Source organism: Pleurodeles waltl, chromosome 1_2, assembly GCF_031143425.1.
Source record: "Pleurodeles waltl isolate 20211129_DDA chromosome 1_2, aPleWal1.hap1.20221129, whole genome shotgun sequence".
Lineage (NCBI taxonomy): Eukaryota > Metazoa > Chordata > Amphibia > Caudata > Salamandridae > Pleurodeles > Pleurodeles waltl.
Genome location: NC_090437.1, coordinates 1,006,996,084 through 1,007,015,895, shown reverse-complemented (window position 1 = coordinate 1,007,015,895; position 19,812 = coordinate 1,006,996,084). Strand labels below are relative to the sequence as shown.

Below are 19,812 nucleotides of genomic sequence, written 5' to 3'. Positions count from 1 at the left end.
TTCTGTGTGTGGCATTTCGTGTAATGGGTGGGTGCCCGTGTACCCCAGTGCTGGCATTCCCTTGTGGGGGCTTTTGTGACGGTGGCTTGTGGGGGTGATGAGTGTGTGCAGTGGGCATGCTTTGGGGATGGGTGTCCATACTTTGGGGACGCATGCAGGGCTAGGTATTGGGATGGGTGGGGTGTGATGCTGAGCCATTTGCAAGGAGTTGGTGTGATGGGGGTGGGGGTGAGGGTGGGGGTATGATTTGGCATGCAGGTGGGGGGAATGAAGTAGTGGATATTTGCCTTACCAGAGTCCATTCCTCCGCTTACTCCTGCGAGGCCCTCAGGATGCAGGATGTGCAAGACTTCCTCCTCCGATGCTGTGAATTCTGGGGAGTAGGTGGAGGTCCGCCGCCAGTCCACTGTACCGCAATGTTGTGCCTTGATACCATGGAACGCACCTTCCCCCGTAGGTCGTTCCACCGCTTCCTGATGTCGTCCCGATTGCGTGGATGCTGTCCCACAGCGTTGACCCTGTCCACTATTCTTTGCCATAGCTCCATCTTCCTGGCAATGGTGGTGTGCTGCACCTGTGCCCCGAAGAGCTGGGGCTCTACACGAACTATTTCCTCCACCATGACCCTGAGTTCTGCGTCAGAGAACCTGGGGTGTCTTTGGGGTGCCATGGGGTGGTGTGGATGAGGTGAGGGGTGGTGTATGTGTTGTAGAGTGTGGTAAGTGTGGTGGTGTATGGTGTTTTGTGCGTGGAAATTGTGTGGGTGATGTTGTGATCTGCCTCTGTGTGATGGTCTACTCTATGCTGTGCTGTCTCTCTCTGTCCTTCTGTCGCAATTGTGGTCGTAAGGGTTTGTGGGTGATGTGGGTGTGTGTTTTATATTTAATTGGGTGTGTGGGAGTGGTGTGTGTATGTGTCTCAGGTGTGTATATTTTGATTTGTCCAATGTGGTAGTGTTTTGTAAAGGAGTGTGTATTTTGAGCGCGGCGGTGTGTACCGCCAATGGAATACCGCTGTTGAAAGACCGCTGCGGGGATTTGTGGGTCGGAATGGAATGGGCGTATTTCTGTTGGCGTGACGGTGGAGGTTTGGTCATCGCCAGTTTCCCGCTGACCTATGGTGTGGCAGACTTTTGTTGGTGTCGGGTTTTTGCCGGTTTGCCAGTTGCGGGTCAGAATGACCGTGGCGGTTTACCGCGACCGCGGCGGTGTTATGGCGGTCTTCTGACCGGAGGTAAGCGCCTTTTACTGCCGAGGTCGGAATGACCCCCTAAGTGCGTTAACCTCAAAACCAAGAAACATAACAGCATAGTCACAATATGGCAACTTTGATAAGATTTAATTAAGGCAAGAATCACAAACATTAGAATATAACACGGCGTGAACATAGATCAAAGTTTAGCAGAGTGTCAATGTCGCGTCAGTTCAACAAAGCATAGTCTCTGTCATTTGTCTATTTGCGTCAATTTGGTGAACACCTGTCCTAACCTCTGATTAGCATTCGCATGTTGGGCTTCATGCAAAACAATTTAGAACACCAATTTGGAAAACATCTAGCTATGGTCTCTGTCAAAAGCAAGCAGTTGGTACCTAGAAAGGAAAAGCAAACAGACAAATTACAAATGCATTGTCATAATTACCCTCCAAGGATTAGGTCAGCGCACAGGTTCAGTCTTCGTCTTCAGGACATCAGTCAGATCGCCATTAGTCAGGATTCAGCTAAAGGGCAAAAGGGCACTTCCCTCATAAGGAGGAAAAGTGTAAAATGGACAAACTAAGGGCAAGGATGGTTTTTCAATAATCTCAAGTCACCAAACAGAGTGACAGAGTTTCTGGATAAAATCAATAGCATTCCCTAACTCACTTCTCTGATCTCTCTGTGACATGGGTTTTTATCCCTTTTTCGTAGCATATTCCCCCAAAATACTATTGGACATCTTCCATACCCCACTATCTTTAACCTATCAAATTAGACATTAGGTAATCCTAATCTTCACCCCATATTGGTTTAAAAGTCTTTGATTGGTCCTCGTTATTGACGTCTTCAGAGGTGACACTTCCGGTATGACTTCATTTCTTGATAATTCTTTGCACATCTTTTGGTCAGCAGTTCCATTGTATTCACCGGTTTGAATGACCTTGTACCTTACATTAATCTACACTGTTTCACTTCATTCATAACATTTATTCCAGGGGCGTAGAAAAGGCGCCTGAGAACGGATTTAACATGGTTACATTCATCTTCCAAGCTTGAAGAAAAAGAACATTGCGGGGTCATGGCCCCTTGTGAGTCAGCACACTGAAAAATAGAAAAATGCATTTAATACGAGAGCCAGGCAGCTATACTCCGGCTCATGCTAACTTAAGGCCTATGAATATTTCAGCACAGTTTCAATAACGCAAATGCTAGTATAAGCTTAATTGAACGTAACATAAACATTTTAATCATCATTATTAATTTGCGTATACATTGGTGGCCACTCATCGTGGTCACAATTCAGGTGCACGTTTAAGCAAAATCGCTATCATTATAGTTTCTATGCGGCATCATCACACATTAATTTGTAAACATTTCATGTTAATATAGATTATATAAGCTACACTCTCTCAACAGCACTGATAACATTACTGATGGCAGCTGCAACTGACATCACTTTTGGGAACACTGTGCATAGCGGATACGCAAATTATACTTACAATTCCTATCTATAAACGTCACTTTAGTCTTTGTTTTTTTCAGTGAAAAATATATTTATTTATGTATATCCCTCAAACACATTTGTATCTGCACACCCCAGGAATCATAATTCAAAGAGTGCGGCTATCTAAAGTGACCAGCGGCTGCATTTTTTCTAAAACTGCTTCTGTGTAGTTTGTGAGTTATTCTTGCTGAGTATTCTTTCTTTTTGTGTCTCACTTCTCTGCACTTGAGCTGTTATAAAAGTCCACAATAGTTCTTTAATTTTTAATGGGTGCTATCAGTTTGCAGGTTTTAGTTTAAAGGTAACCATAGGAGACTTGTATCCATTATTCATTGGTAGGCTGCAGTGCAGGTCCTTCTGACCCGGCTTTCCTTCAGACATACATTCCATATGGGTACTGTTGTCACCGGAAAAACTGCTGAGGCATTTTTGAATGTAGTAAACTGGCAGATAAGGTGGCAACTAAAACCAGGACAATGTAAAGTGCTAAGTTTTTATCCATGGATGGGGCAATGCCTAATAGTGAGATGAAACCTGAGGGGGACCGGCAGCCGCGGAGGGTGCGATTCAGGATTGCGTCTTCGCACAGCGGGAGAGTGCTCAGGGAGGTCTACGCCGATGGAGAACCCGGAGACTCTTTGGACTCGGAGTGCACCAGCAGCACAGAGACGGACCAGAACAGTGCCCAAAGCGAGTCCGACGGACACCAGAATGGACACCTGGGATCAGAGTGGGACGACAGTGAAAACGAGCCGGATGACTTGCTCGTTTTGGCGAGGGCGACCAAGGATAGGGGCTATGGCACACGAAGAGTTAACATTCTAAGCAAAAATGGAACAGTGCGGGGAGTCAAGCACAAAGTCAGTGCCGGACAAGCTCTCTTCGACAACATGGAAAAGGTATTTCAGGTAAGATTAATTTCGATTCTGTGGTGATGTGTGCATTGGTAACTGCAAGCGTGATGTGTAACTCACCATTTGTCTGACTCAGCTGCAGGCCTTAAGCTAGTCTGGCAGCAAGGAACTCTTGATCACAATATCACCTTTGACCTACAAATGCATGACATCACAACCCCGCGCACAGCGGTTCCGGGAACTGAGCAGGCACTTTAGTTCTGTTAGAAAATGAATCATCACAGAGTTGGAAAGCCTCGTCCTGCTTCGTTGGCATCTGGCAGTCGAACGCTTCTGTTCCAGCAGGCTTTCTGTCACACATGGCATCCTGGCTACATAATTATTTATGAGTGCAAATTGAGCTGCATTTTGGTTGATAACGTAATCAAATTAAATGCTGACTGAGCTGCAATGCCTTCTTCCCACTGTAAAGTATCGGGTGAATTAGGAGCCTGATGTATATCTGGTCTGCCACTCTGACTGAGTTAAGGTGATACTGTTTTTTGCGACTGGGTCTACTTCTTACAGCGCGAAATTATGTAATTATAATATCCAAAACTCTTATAAGGGTGCAAATGAATACATTAATTCAGATGTGACATATGCGATGTTTTATTCCAGGAAATACCGAATTTCGTTCCAATGTCAGTCTCCATGATCAGGTAAATTAGATCATGACATATTTTATAATTAAAAAGTAGTCGAACAAAAATTGCCACAGCAATTGATGTGACCTGGAAGTTGAACGGCTATGACCCTTGTCTAGCAAATGCAAGACACTCTCATGGTATCGTACTATACTTCCATATATGTAATTCATGATCTTAGCACTTGTTCCCTTGGGAGACTCAGAATAACAAAATCATTTGTCTTTTGTTTCTTCAGTACCTGGAGAGACCAATTAGTCTTGTGGAGAGAGAGAGACCCTCGTATATATCGAAGAGTTTTCAAAGCCTAGCTTTATTTTGCTGTCCAGTGTCGCAATTCAGCGTATATGATGCAACCGCTTGATAGAGTATATAGCAACACACAACGTTATGCTACTTTGAGCATGAACTAGTCGGTACAACAGCATCACAGGCTCTAGGTCAACATTGGAGTTGTAGAGAGGTTTACCTCCTGAACAACTAGATTGTATTGTCTTAAAATTGAGTGACCTGATTACCAAATAATGTCGAATGATATGTATGTGTGCACCTACATGGATCGTTGTACAGCACAGCGACAGCGGTTTGGACACCACTGTATACTAAATATTCCAATAAGTAAGACCCAGCTGCCTCCTTTGAGATAAAGTAAGAAAAATATATGTGAAATTGTCCTCCTTTTTAAAGACATAGAAATATTGGCTTAGCAAAGTAATGCTTTTCACTAATTTTCACCGAGAATTCTGTCTTCTCTGTACTGAACATCATTGACTTCACAGATGCTGCAGAGCAAAGCATGAGTATTAGAAGGGTGATTGTATGGCAGAATATCGAGTTTTTAATGTTGTTCTGCCATAATATTGTAGCAAAAATATCAACAACTAAAATATTGAGAAATTGGATGTAAAATTCCCCGAACATGAACGTTGAAGCTCGACTACGTAGATGCGTGTTAAGTTAAAAGTATAAAACCTACATTTACCTACATAACACATGCTTACCCTTACGATATTATGGTGGTTGAAAATTGTGTCACAACATCATAGTAGCATGTTATTAAGACCTCAGTATCGGGTGCCTTATCAAAGGGGTCGAATGGAAAGTTGTCTCATGGCACAGCTACTGAATTTGGACCCAGGAGACATGATTTCCGAATGAAATTACCCAGCTTGACCAAAAGCATGTCATCTTAAGAAATGGTTAACATTTTGGGAATAACATGAAAAAGTCTCCTACCTATTGTTGATGCATCACAAGACTCCTGTGGTCACATTCCATTCAGTGAGAGGGTGAGCTGGTTTTTACTACCATGAGGCATTCAGGGCCATTCACACAGGTAACTTACACTTGTAAGTTTTGCATGGTAAGTTTACTGTTAAACTTTTGATTAACTATATTACTTTTTGCAATTCACGATTTACAAATGTAAAATTACTTAAAATTGTAGACTTAATTGTCTCCACCCCTGAAACAGAGGGTGGAGCCAAATTTACTTATGAATTTCCAAAAAGGAGATCACCAGCGTGACAAAACTCTAATTTGTGGAATTACCTTTATGAGTAAAAACTATTTGCACAAAATGTTTATGATGTTCTGAGACAAAAATGGGCCACACCAAGATTGAGTCCCATGACGAAATGAGGTCAAAGAACAGAGAGCAAAGGGAGCTTGATCGGGGTGCACATGGAGGAACCTTAACTGGTAAAAGAGAATACTGTCCTGGAGGAGAAGGGGTAAAAAGAACTCTGGGAAAAGCACACTGGGTTTCATATGTTTTCCTTGAAAAGAACATTAATTGGATTGTTTTGTTTTAACCTGGTGAATGCTATTCATGGTGAAAATTTTGTGAGGACCACTTAGATAAAAGGTGGTCAGAAACGTTTTCACTAAGATTGATTTTTGTCAAATTCACGTATATCCTGAAGATACAATTCACTTGAAATGCACTGTGAGATACAATTGTGAGAAAGTAGCCTCTTTCTAGCCTTGTTACCCCCACTTTGGGCCTGTTTGTGAGTGTATGTCAGGGTGTTTTCACTGTCTCACTGGGATCCTGCTAGCCAGGGCCCAGTGCTCATAGTGAAAACCCTATGTTTTCAGTATGTTTGTTATGTGTCACTGGGACCCTGCTAGTCAGGACCCCAGTGCTCATAAGTTTGTGACCTATATGTATGTGTTCCCTGTGTGATGCCTAACTGTCTCACTGAGGCTCTGCTAACCAGAACCTCAGTGGTTATGCTCTCTCTGTACAAATTGTCACTAACAGGCTAGTGACCAATTTCACCAATTTACATTGGCATACTGGAACACCCTTATAATTCCCTAGTATATGGTACTGAGGTACCCAGGGTATTGGGGTTCCAGGAGATCCCTATGGGCTGCAGCATTTCTTTTGCCACCCATAGGGAGCTCTGACAATTCTTACACAGGCCTGCCACTGCAGTCTGAGTGAAATAACGTCCACGTTATTTCACAGCCATTTTACACTGCACTTAAGTAACTTACAAGTCACCTATATGTCTAACCTTTACCTGGTAAAGGTTGGGTGCTAAGTTACTTAGTGTGTGGGCACCCTGGCACTAGCCAAGGTGCCCCCACATTGTTCAGGGCTAATTCCCCGGACTTTGTGAGTGCGGGGACACCATTACACGTGTGCACTATACATAGGTCACTACTTATGTATAGCTTCACAACGGTAACTCCAAATATGGCCATGTAACATGTCTAAGATCATGGAATTGCCCCACCAATGCCATCCTGGTATTGGGGAGACAATCCCATGATTCCCCGGGTCTCTAGCATAGACCTGGGTACTGCCAGACTGCCTTTCCCGGGGTTTCACTGCAGCTGCTGCTGGTGCCAACCCCTCAGACTGGTTTCTGCCCTCCTGGGGTCCAGCCAGGCTTGGCCCAGGAAGGCAGAACAAAGGACTTCCTCAGAGAGAGGGTGTTACACCCTCTCCCTTTGGAATAAGGTGTCAGGGCTGGGGAGGAGTAGCCTCCCCCAGCCTCTGGAAATGCTTTGATGGGCACAGATGGTGCCCATCTCTGCATAAGCCAGTCTACACCGGTTCAGGGATCCCTCAGCCCTGCTCTGGCACGAAACTGGACAAAGGAAAGGGGAGTGACCACTCCCCTGACCTGCACCTCCCCTGGGAGGTGCCCAGAGCTCCTCCAGTGTGGTCCAGACCTCTGCCATCTTGGAAACAGAAGTGCTGCTGGCACACTGGACTGCTCTGAGTGGCCAGGGCCAGCAGGTGACGTCAGAGACTCCTTCTGATAGGCTCCTTCAGGTGTTGCTAGCCTATCCTCTCTCCTAGGTAGCCAAACCTCCTTTTCTGGCTATTTAGGGTCTCTGCTTTGGGGAATTCCTTAGATAACGAATGCAAGAGCTCATCAGAGTTCCTCTGCATCTCTCTCTTCACCTTCTGCCAAGGAATCGACTGCTGACCGCGCTGGAAGCCTGCAAAACTGCAACAAAGTAGCAAAGACGACTACTGCGACACTGTAACGCTGATCCTGCCGCCTTCTCGACTGTTTTCCTGGTGGTGCATGCTGTGGGGATAGTCTGCCTCCTCTCTGCACTAGAAGCTCCGAAGAAATCTCCTGTGGGTCGACGGAATCTGCCCCCTGCTACCGCAGGCACCAAAGAACTGCATCACCGGTCCTCTGGGTCTCCTCTCAGCACGACGTGCGAGGTCCCTTGAACTCAGCAACTCTGTCCAAGTGACTCCCACAGTCCAGTGACTCTTCAGTCCAAGTTTGGTGGAGGTAAGTCCTTGCCTCCCCACGCCAGACTGCATTGCTGGGAACCGCGTGTTTTGCATCTACTCCGGCTCCTGTGCACTCACCGAGGATTTCCTTCGTGCACAGCCAAGCCTGGATCCCCGGCACTCTAAACTGCATTGCACGACCTCCTGAGTTGTCCTCCGGCGGCGTGGGACTCTCTTCTGCAACTTCGGGTTAGCACCGATTCACTCCACTTTGTAGTGCCTGTTCTGGCACTTCTGCAGGTGCTGCTTGCTTATGAGTGGGCTCCTTCTCTTGCTGGACGCCCCCTCTGTCCCCTCACGCAATTGGTGACATCCTGGTCCCTCCTGGGCCACAGCAGCCTCCAAAAACCCTAACTGCAACCCTTGCAGCTAGCAAGGCTTGTTTGCAGTTTTTCTGCGGGAAAATACTTTTGCACGACTCTTCACGACGTGGGACATCCATCCTCCAAAGGGGAAGTTTCTAGCCCTTGTCGTTCATGCAGAATCCTCAGCTTCTACCATCCAGTGGCAGCTTCTTTGCATCCACAGCTGGCATTTCCTGGGCATCTGCCCACTCCCGACTTGATCGTGACTTTTGGACTTGGTCCCCTTGTTCCACAGGTACTCTCGTCTGGAAATCCATCGTTGTTGCATTGCTGGTGTGGGTCTTTCCTGCAGAATTCCCCTATCACGACTTCTGTGCTCTTTGGGGAACTTAGGTGCACTTTGCATCCACTTTTCAGGGTCTTGGGGTGGGCTATTTTTCTAACCCTTACTGTTTTCTTACAGTCCCAGCGACCCTCTACGAGGTCACATAGGTTTGGGGTCCATTCGTGGTTCGCATTCCACTTCCAGAGTATATGGTTTGTGTTGCCCCTATCCCTATGTGCCCCCATTGCATTCTATTGTGACTATACATTGTTTGCACTGTTTTCTATTGCTATTACTGCATATTTTGGTATTGTGTACATATATCTTGTGTATATTTGCTATCCTCATACTGAGGGTACTCACTGAGATACTTTGGCATATTGTCATAAAAATAAAGTACCTTTATTTTTAGTATATCTGTGTATTGTGTTTTCTTATGATATTGTGCATATGACACTAGTGGTACTGTAGGAGCTTCACTCGTCTCCTAGTTCAGCCTAAGCTGCTCTGCTAAGCTACCTTTTCTATCAGCCTAAGCTGCTAGACACCCCTCTACACTAATAAGGGATACCTGGGCCTGGTGCAAGGTGTAAGTACCCCTTGGTACTCACTACAAGCCAGTCCAGCCTCCTACAACAATTCAAAACTGCAATATTTTTTCCCACTTCAGTCAATTGCAAAGCCAGCAATAACCCACAAAATGCCTGTGAGAAAGTAATTATTTTGGGTGGTGGTACCCTCTCTGTTAAAAAACAAATCTTGTTGTTTTTACAGCATGGTTCAAAGAAACAATTCTGCTTGAACTGTACAATCTATTGCACAAGCAGCAGATATTTCCCCAGAGAAATGCACAATAGCCTCAAGCAGTACCAAACAGCCTTAAAGATAGGAAAACAACTAACTAAAGTCCCCAAACCACCTTAGAAAAATCAAAAAAGTGTAATAAGCAAAGGAACAGAAAATATGGACTTTTCAAAGAAAATGGAAAAATGCCTGTACAAACAAGGGAGTGTAATAAACTGTATTATTATGTGGGTTGAGCAAGGAATAATACTATCCCATCAGGGCGAACCCAAAAAAACAATTGATAGATTAACCTGACCTCAACATCCTGGTACCTATGGCACAGAAAAGAAGGCTAAACGTAGAGCAATGTATAACGTATTTATGTTGTGTCAAAACAGTCAAACAAAAAAATCCCACACATTTAGAAAAATAGAGTAAATTGTAAAAAACTGAAGGGACCAACATGACCAAAATCCGATAAGAGGAACCAGATATAAATAGTGCCAAAAAGCACTAAGAGCCACTGATAGTTTATGGAATGACCTTAGCATGATTTCAGGCCAATCATGATGGAATGTAGGTTGGACACACGAACCGGGTTCAGCCCAGACAAAGATGTTACCTTCTGACTTAGTCTTTATTTTATGGAGCTCAAATTTTCCAGTGGGGTAGGCCTGAAGCTGTATCTTAGGAAGTTGCATCTAAATCAAACACCATTGCTGTAAGGTCCTGTTGATGCTGTGTAGGTCTTGGAAGTCCAAAAACGTTTTAAGCCCTAACTTTTTATGGTTTATGGAGAAGCTCCTTTGGTTCACCGCTAAGGCTAAAGGACCTCTGAGACAGCACGTAGTGGCAAGGTCTCACTTCAGCAGAAGCCCATAGCATGGCCTAGTGCTGATACAGTTGGTATTAGACATTTCAGAACAAAGGTTTTTTGCACCCTTGAAGGCCTCTTCTTTGTCCGGAGTACAAGATGAAGCAGCAGCAGTCTTTCAGGGCTCCTCTCAGGTCACAGAGAGCAGGGTCAGTCCTAATCTGTTCTTCTGCAGATCCAGAAAGTGTTTTGAAGAGGGGCTGCAATCACTCCTGGCTCTCCCTAACCAATGGAGGTAAAGGCTCCCCGAGGCAACCCTACCTACTTTTTCAGTAGTTTCTGTTTGCCCCATTCAAAACAATACAACAGTGTACTTTATTCCTAAAATCCATGATGGATAAACACTTTCATTCTTGTGCCAAACTGCTGTGTGATTTTAGGGGTGTGCCCAGGGAAATGATTACCTCTTGCCTCCCACTGCTTTGTAGTCTCGCAAAAACGGTTCTGCAGGTGCCTTTCCTCCCAGTGAGGTCAGAGCCAGCATGGCAGGGGAAAAAAGGTTTGCCTTCTCCAGGTCTCAATTTACATTTACTTGTGAAAGGGCCATTCCTTTACAAGATAATGAGGTTCCTGGGTCCACCCTAAGTGGTCTTACTGCAAGGAGAAGAAAAACACTTCTCACACCCAGGTCATTGTATCTACTCTGGTAACATGTTTCATACCTCATTAAGGCCAAGCAGTGGCACACCAGTTGACAACAGGCTAATTCTAATTAGACTACTGGAGGTCCAGGCAGATTAATGGTAACTTTTTAAAAGTTATTTTTCCTAAATATTTTATACAAATATGATTTTACCATTAAATTGGATTTTGAATGAATATTATTTGAATTACTTTTGTAGACATTTCCAGTCAGAGGGTACTGATTAAAAATTGTAATCTGTACTTTGACATTTTGCTAGGATTCAGCTACAGCCCTGTTAGTTAATATACCTTTTGAGTGGTGAAATATGCCAGATTTAATTTTGCACAAATTCCGCTTTTAAGTAGGCATACTACTTTGTAGGCACTATGGTGTACTTAGGGGTGATATCTTATTATTTAAATGCAGGGTTTCCTGCCTATCAGAAAGGGTTATTTTGACATGTTTGACAGCAGGTTTTAAGGCTGCTACAGTCAAGCCACGCATGTTAGGCCTGAAGCCATGTTTTCAAGGCCCAGTCGATGGTTGGTACAATAGGGGCTGCAATCCACAGGTTCCATTGAACTGCCAGGCCCTGGATGCATTTTCTACACCATATACTAGGGAATTTTAGTCAAGTTACATATGTCAATCTGTAATAAGCCAATTTACCCAAAAGTGGGAGCACAGGAGCTTTACTCCTGTTTAGCAGGGGTAAAAATGCACAAAGTTTTGAGTCCACGAAAATGGGGTACTGAATAACAGGTACAATCTGGGGTCGCTATGCACAAAAGATGGATTTGCTACATGGATATTGTAAATGTCGCTGCTAGTCTGACCCCAAAACAGGCTGGTCTTGCACTGAATAAAATAAGAAAACTTTACAAGCAAGCTGTTCCTCTACTCAAAGGCCGGGTGGTCACAGGCTGAGTCAGGTATCCTCCATCAACGTAGACTTTAATGGTTTAAATCAGGCTGATACTGTTTGGTGACACTCCAGTTACAAATTAAAGAATGAGGCAGGCCTCACTACTCCTGCTTCCTGCAACAACCAAGAGTCCCAGTTGCATGCAGAGGCTAACAAAGTCACTTTTGGTCTCTCCTACAGCTCTCATTCTTCCAGCAAAATCTTCTGGGGTTCACTTCTATCTCCAGACAGGTCTCCTAAAGGGTTCAGGGCCTTCCAATCCTGGTTTCCAACACACAACATGGAATCCTTCTTCATCTTTTCGTGTCTCTAGGTCAGTTTGGTGGGCCAGCCATCTCATCCACTGAATAACATGTCACATCTCAGTACTCTTTGCAGGCAGAAAATAAGTAAACTTCTTCTCTTCTGGTGTCTTCCAAAATACAGGAGTATTGCAAAGGTTGTGAGGTAAGTCTTTTATTAAATGTTCTGTCCAGTGAATGATGACTTTCTATACAAAATACACGCTAAAATTCAGCCCCCTTTTTCAGCACTAACTATCTAACTAGACATAAAGGGGGTCATTACAACCCAGGAGGTCGGCGATAATGTGGCGGTAAGGACCGCCAATAGGCTGGCGTTATTTAGCGCCATATTATGACATTGGCGGGTTGGCTGAAGCCAACCCGCCAATGTACCACTCTGACCACCACGGCGGTAACAGCCTCCGGCCTGGAGATATCCATCTCCACCCCGGCGTCTGCCATTATGCCGCCTGCAGGATTATGACCTCGCCTACCGCCATAGTTTTCGAAGCATTCCTAATGCCATGAGAACCATGGCGGTAGGTCATATCAGTGACAAGGAATTTCTTCTCTGTCACTGATAGGGGTCTCCCCCTTCCTCACCAGTTACCCCTCCACCCTCTACCTCTCCAAACTCCCCCACCCCCCTACATTCACGCTCCTTCACACACACACACATGCATACACACACCCATTACCACATGATTACACGCATGCACACATCCATTCAAACAGATCTGCACACACTTCCAAACATACACGCAGAGACACATTCACATTTCACAACATACACTCACTCACACGTCCGTACATGCACACATGCACACATGCATTCAACACTCAACACACACCCGCATTCATGCACACACATACATTCAAACACCACCACACACACACACACACAACACCTCCCATTCCCCTCCCCCTGTCTGAGACCCGACTTACCTGGATCCAGGGGGTCCTCCAGCAGGAGGCAGGACGGGGCGATGCTATCGCCAGCAGCGCCCACCAGCAGAACACCGCCAGACTGTATTATTGGTCATAATACGGCTGGTGGTGGTATACTGGCCTGATGCTGCTGGTAGTAGCAGCACCACCTTACCGCCATCCGCCAACAGGGCCACAGCCAGATTTCCACCATTCTTGTGGCGGAAATCTGTCTGTGGTCATGCTATGGCGGACAGCTGGTAGCTGCGGCGGCAGGCGGTTTTTATAGCCAAAGTTGAAATGAGGGCCAAAATGTAGTAGAGGCTTCTATTCAAAGGTGGCATGCATTAGGCTCTTCTCTTAATAGCTCAGGGTTCCCACCCAGATCCAGTCCTATGGAAATAAGGAGCCACTCCTTCATACTGATCATAAACAGCTTTTCCGCCTGCTCGGACAGAAAAAAGTTCTTAAGGGCATTCTCTGTATGAAAGTATTCTGCCACATGGGTCTACTTCTGCCATCTTAACGTCAAAGGTGAAGCTTCTGCTTTTGTCCTTTGTGATGACATCTGTTCCTGTACCCTCCCATATGGTTCATCCCGGATAAGTGGCCAGTGGGAAACTCACATCAAGCTTTGCACCTTCAGAAGTTGATTTACTGTTTCCTGAGAGCTCACTTTTTTCACTAATGATTGGAAGGTTTATTATTTCCACTGGAGGAAAAGAAAAGCCAGCCAAACTGACTTGCTACTGAAAGTTTAGATTTTATTACCAGCCAGATTTTGGATAAATATAAAAAATTACTTTCAAACAAGTTCTTGTAGTTGTCATGGCTGAAAGACAGAATTTTTCACATTCTAGCCTCTCCATAGGAAATTGCCAATTTACTTATACAGTGATTGTTGGAAAATGGGTTATTGGTAAGGGCAGGTAGGTACCTACTCTTAGCAATAGGCCACTAACCTCCAATTAGGTCCAGTTAGGTCTCAGTAAATTAAGCCCAGCTCAACCCTTGGTAGCTTGGCAACGAGCGTCAAGGCTTAACTTAGGAGACAGAGGCCCTCATTCTGACCTTGGCGGGCGGCGGAGGCCGCCCGCCAAAGTCCCGCCGTCAGGTTACCGTTCCGCGGTCGAAAGACCGCGGCGGTAATTCTGACTTTCCCACTGGGCTGGCGGGCGGTCGCCTTCAGGCCGCCCGCCAGCCCAGCGGGAAAGAGGCTTCCACGATGAAGCCGGCTCGGAATCGAGCCGGCGGAGTGGAAGCTGTGCGACGGGTGCAGTTGCACCCGTCGCGTATTTCACTGTCTGCGCAGCAGACAGTGAAATACATTTAGGGGCCCTCTTACGGGGGCCCCTGCAATGCCCATGCCTTGGAGGATTCAATGGGGCGGCGGTACACTGGCGGGAGCCCGCCAGTGTTGCCGGTCCGACCGCGGCTTTACCGCCGCGGTCGGAATCCCCATTGGAGCACCGCCGGCTTGTCGGCGGTGCTCCCGCGGTCCTCCGCCCTGGCGGTCTTTGACCGCCAGGGTCAGAATGACCGCCAGAGTGTAAAGCAGTCAAATATCACAAAACAGTAATTAAATAAAACACAGGAAATAGTTTAAAAATCCAAAAACAATTTCTAACAATAGATTATATTTTTGGATCTTTAAAATGACACAAACACTAATAAAATAGGATAAGGGGAACTGAAGATATGAATTTTTAAAGAATTATTGTTTTTTTAGCACCTAGAAACAAAAAGCGCCAATCATGTCATCTGGTTGCACATCGACCGGGGCAAAGTCAAAGTTTCAGGCCGACCGCGATGGAGCCCGGCTCGGCTACAGGCCGCGGAAGGCCTCAGTCAAAAGTTTACCTTCACACTTAGTCGTTTTTCTGAAGATTTTCTTCAGCGGGACGAACCTGCCAGTCCAATCCGACCTGCTGGAGCCCTTCTCCGGATATGCGTCGCGGGAATCCTTAGTGGAGATTTTTACTTTCGGACGTAGTAATTTTTTCGAGGTGAAAATCCTTCGACCGGGGTAAACCTGGATCTTGATCCGACGTCCCTGGAGCCCTCCTCGTATACGCTGGCTGGGAGGTCCCGGTCAACTTTTTACCTTTGGACTTAGTCTCTTTTTTGAAGATTTTCTTTACCGGGACGAGCCTGCAAATCAGGCCGGGTCGCGGTTGAGGCAAGCCGGCTAGAGTTGTCGCGCGTGTCGTTACCTCTATGGAGCTTTTTTTTCAAAAGTTCTCCAAACTTCTCCAAACTTCTGGGGCTTCTCCCAGATGTCCTTTTAAGGTTCCTTTGGGGTCCACAGCTCATGCCAAGGGTCCAGAAGCTCTGAGATGATCCTTGGGGGTGCGGACTACAACTCTCAGAATGCACTGGTGCAAACTCCTTTTTGGCCACTGGGCAGTGGCCAGCTGGTTGATTTCTTCAGGAGTTGGTGCATTGGACTCTGGTTAGCAATTTTTCACCTGTAGCAAACAGGGAGTCCCTCCTTGAACCAGTTGAAGCCAGGCAAAGTCCTTCTTGTGGTGAAGCCTAAGTGTGCAGCTGGTGCATTCCTTCTGCAGGTTCCAGGTGCAGGCCAGAGGTCCAGCAGGGCAGTCCTTCTTTTCCTTTGGTTCTTCCTTGTTGGAATCTGATGAGGATCTGAGGTGCGGCTGCAGGTCTGCCAGTTTTATCTTTGCTCCTGGGTGAAAAGCAGGGGGGTCCTGGTTCTCCATTCAGGTGCAGGGTCCTTCCCCCTGTGATGACCACTTCCTGGGAAGTGTGGCAAAAATAAATCCCAGGAGGCAACATTCTTCAAAAATACATCATGGCTGAATCTGATTTTTGGACGTTACATCTGGCTGAGCCCACCCACTGGTGTGGCTAAAAATCATAAACACACCCCTCTTCTGCCCTCTCCTAATCTAATCAAGGGGGCACCTAGTTGTCTGGGGTTGCAGGATGTGGGGTGTTGCTGGTTGCTCCAAATGTCCTTCTCTGCCTTTGAAGACAATGTTGGCAGCCCTCCCCCTTCCTGCCTCACCATCTGCTGAGGGGAGATTCCCTCCCACAGGCACATTCCTTTGTGTGAAGCCCGGCCACTTCACACCTCATCAAGTTGTGGCGTTTATTATAATAATTAATTTGATAACAAACTCTTGGTATCCATCATTTAAGGAGAATTTAAAAATTAAAATAAAGTCTCCCCATTCTAGCCTATGGAGGCCATTTATTACAATGAGGGAAAAACGAATTTGGCTGTTTTTACCTCACCAGGGCTTATAAAACTATTTTTATAAGGTCCCTGCTTATAGTTACATGGCACCCAGCCCTAGGGGCACATAGGGCACACCTTAGGGGTGACTTATATGTAAAAATAAGGTAGTTTAAGACTTTGGAACTACTTTTAATTCCAAAGTCGAATTTGCATATAACTTTTATTTAAAAGCAGCCAGCAAGGCAGGCCTGCCTTTAAAATGACAATGGGCACCTCAGCAGTGCACCTATGGGTGCACTACCTATGCTGTGGTCCCAAAACCTACATGCCCTACCATATAATAGGGACTTATAGGTAGGTTAACTTAGCTAATTAAAATTAGCCTAATTTGCATATCCATTTTACACAGAGCACTGGCCCTGGGACTGGTAAGCAGTACCCAGGGCACAGCCAAGAGTCAGTAACCACCAATACCTGTCCAAAAAGTGTGGGGGGGGGGTCCAGGGCAAAAAGGAGGACTTTCCTACAGTGATAAACACCACATGTTAGATGCCTACAGAACTGGCATGCATTTCTTTAATATTTAACATGTCCCACTATTATACGGTAAGCACCAAACCACGTAGACTTCAGGACCCACTTACTGTTGATGTGGCTAATGAATAGAAGAAGGTTTTCCTACATGGCAGAGAACTTTTCTCTAACATGTGTTACCATAGTGCTTTAAACTGCAGCTGGCCATGCTACTATGGTGAACGAGATTGACTTTTTCTCCACTGATCCATTTCCAGCATCAACTTACCATGTCTTTAATGGAAACTTATATAAGCCTATTGGATGTAGCACACTGTACCTCATGGTTTAGGAGCAGAGCACATGCAATTTCACAGTTCCCAAAGCCATGGTATCAGAAAAATCAGTCCATAAAAAGGCAAAAAAATACAGGGTGAACCTGCAAAAAAAAACAACATTGATACAAAGCTATAGGATCTTATGGCCATATGTATCATACATTTTACCTGTCGCAAACGGCCCGATTTTTAGAATTGGGCTGTTTACAACCAGTAAAATGCATTTTGGTACATATGAATTCCAGTTTGCAATTCGGTGACATGTTACTGAATTGCAATTTGGAATTGCGAAAAAAACAATTTGGTATTAGGAAGCGGCATGTTCAGTTCGTCCCATCCTAATCACAGCAGTATGTAGGAATGTTTTGCGACTGAAAAGCAGTCACAAAACATTCACATTTTACCACCTACTTCAAGTAGGTGGCAATCCATTCACAAAGGCGAAGGGGCCCCAAGGGACCACTTTGTGATTGGTAGCAAAAATGTTTTTTAAGCGCAGGCAGTGGTTCCATGGACCACTGCCTACTATAAAGAAAAGAAAAGAAGAGAAATCTTTTAATTTCTCTTTTTTGAATGCATCCCATTTTCTTTTGAGGAAAACAGTCTGCATTAAAAAAAAAAAAAAGATTGCTTTGTTTAAAAGCAATCACAGGCATGGTGGTCTGCTGACCCCAGCTCGGCCCCATCCCTTTGATTTTTGCGTTTCCTAATGGGTTGCATTACATTAGGAGTATTGTTTACCTAATTACAATTTGCAGATTAGGTAATCACTATTTCTAATAATAATATATATGGTCCCGATTTCTTTAAACAAAGATTTCCTGGACTTAAAATGAAGGCCCGCATAGTCGAGCAGAAAATCTGCAAAGTATAAGGGATTGTATTTTGAGTTTAGAAATAATTACCCAAATATGTTGTTGTTATTAATAATAATATTACTGTGTAGTAATATAGCAGTAGGAATGTAAAATCAAATACTTAATTAGCATTGTATTAGCGCTTTCCCAGCTTCCAAAAGATGTATAGGTGGTTGATTGTAAATAAGTATGAAAAGAAATCAGACATGGTTGGGGGACAGAGGTGATAATATTGTATTTTCCGTGTTTGTGCAATTTTAGATTGTCTTTTTTATGGTCAGTTGAAATAATGATTAGCTAGAAAGCTTAATGTCTTGAATCTGTAACAGCGATTTTAGGGTGCAGTATTGTCTGAGTAGCGAAATAGTAACTATGCCACAATTATTTACTTAAAGTTTTCGTTTTTAATTCTGTGTAAAAGCTCTGGTTCGGCATACAAAAGTAGTGACGTTTGTTTACAATTGCTGGTATTATGTTATACTAGGTTGAAAATAGGGGAAAGGGACTACTGATATTCTTTCGGTTTCACTACTAAATTACTCAGAGTGAGAAAAGAATAGATCTAAGTTCAAGAGGACTTGTTTGTCTTTTTCACTAGCATACTCTGTGAAGACAATCAAAGAATCAAGCTAGGTAAAGAGGAGATGGTCTTTGTCTTGCTTATGAGGAGCAGTTAAATGTGAAAGCGCTAAGCCTCGATCTGTTTTTTTCTATTTATTTGTTTTACAAGATTTGAATTGACACATAGGAGCAACTTTCATCTCCAGTTTAAATATGAATCGTGTACCTTCCTTATTGTATGGAGTCAGTGAGTTGTTAGACCAAAAGAAGATTTTATTGTTTTCAGGCACTATACCAAGATACTGCACAACCCAAGCACATTATTAACCCCTTCCCCGCCATGGACGTAACGGTTATGTCCTTGGCTGCAGCGCTGAGGTGCCAATGACGTAACCGTTACGTCCATGGTCTGGCTCATGGGGAAAGCGCTAGCGCTCCCCCCATGAGCCTCCCACCTCCCTCCCATGGGCAGGAATGGAAGGGGAATCGCTTCCCCTACTACCCCACACCCCCTACCACCCCAAGTGACGTCTGATGACGTCAGCGCACAGTCTCATGCTGACCTCATCAGAGGCCGCCCCTTCTCGCTGGAAGCTCTTCGGAAGAGAAATTTCTCTTCCGATCCTGCGGCTGGGGCAGCACAAAGACATGAAAGGAAAGGCCTTTCCTTTCCTTTCCTTTCCTTTCATGTCTCTTTGAGCATTTCTGCAGGCCGATCGTGGAGCGATCAGGCTGCAGAAATGGCCACTAGACACCAGGGATGTTTTTTTTGTCTCATCATTTATTAAGGAGGGGAGCGGCCCCTTTGCACAAGGGCCGCTCCCCAGGGGGGCAATATATTATTAGGCTTTTGCTGCCCTCCCGGAGGCAGATCGGTCTAATTTAATTAGCGGGGGCAAAAGCCACTAGACGCCAGGGAATTATAATTTTTTTATGTTAAGAATTAAAGGAAGCGACCCCTTGAGCAAGGGCCGCTCCCCTGGAGGCAATTTATTATTAGGCCTTTTCTGCTCCTCACTGGACCGGAAACAAGCATCCTGCCACTTAGGGCGACAAAGCAAAAACAACAACAAGTGTTTGACAATGTTCAGCATTCCGTCCATCACTTGTTGTTTTTGCTTTGTCGCCCTAAGTGGGAAGGGTATGCCCAGACGTGGGTCCCGTGCTTCCCATGCCACTGGATTCAAGCTAGCCTGGCTGATGAGGGGTGAAACCCCGAAACCGGTCCCAGGATGCTTGTTTCCGGTCCAGTGAGGACCTGGCTTGGCAGTTCGGTC

General features: G+C 45.1%; 1 protein-coding gene across 1 annotated transcript in view; it reads left to right on the top strand.

The window, feature by feature from the left end:
- The first annotated feature begins 3,213 nt into the window (after nt 1-3,213).
- Nucleotides 3,214-19,812, top strand: part of GRXCR1 (glutaredoxin and cysteine rich domain containing 1) — a 515,507-nt gene continuing 498,908 nt past the window's right edge. The window contains exon 1 of the mRNA XM_069205854.1: nt 3,214-3,600. Coding sequence (XP_069061955.1) covers nt 3,214-3,600 — 387 coding nt within the window. The remainder of the gene's footprint in view (nt 3,601-19,812) is intronic.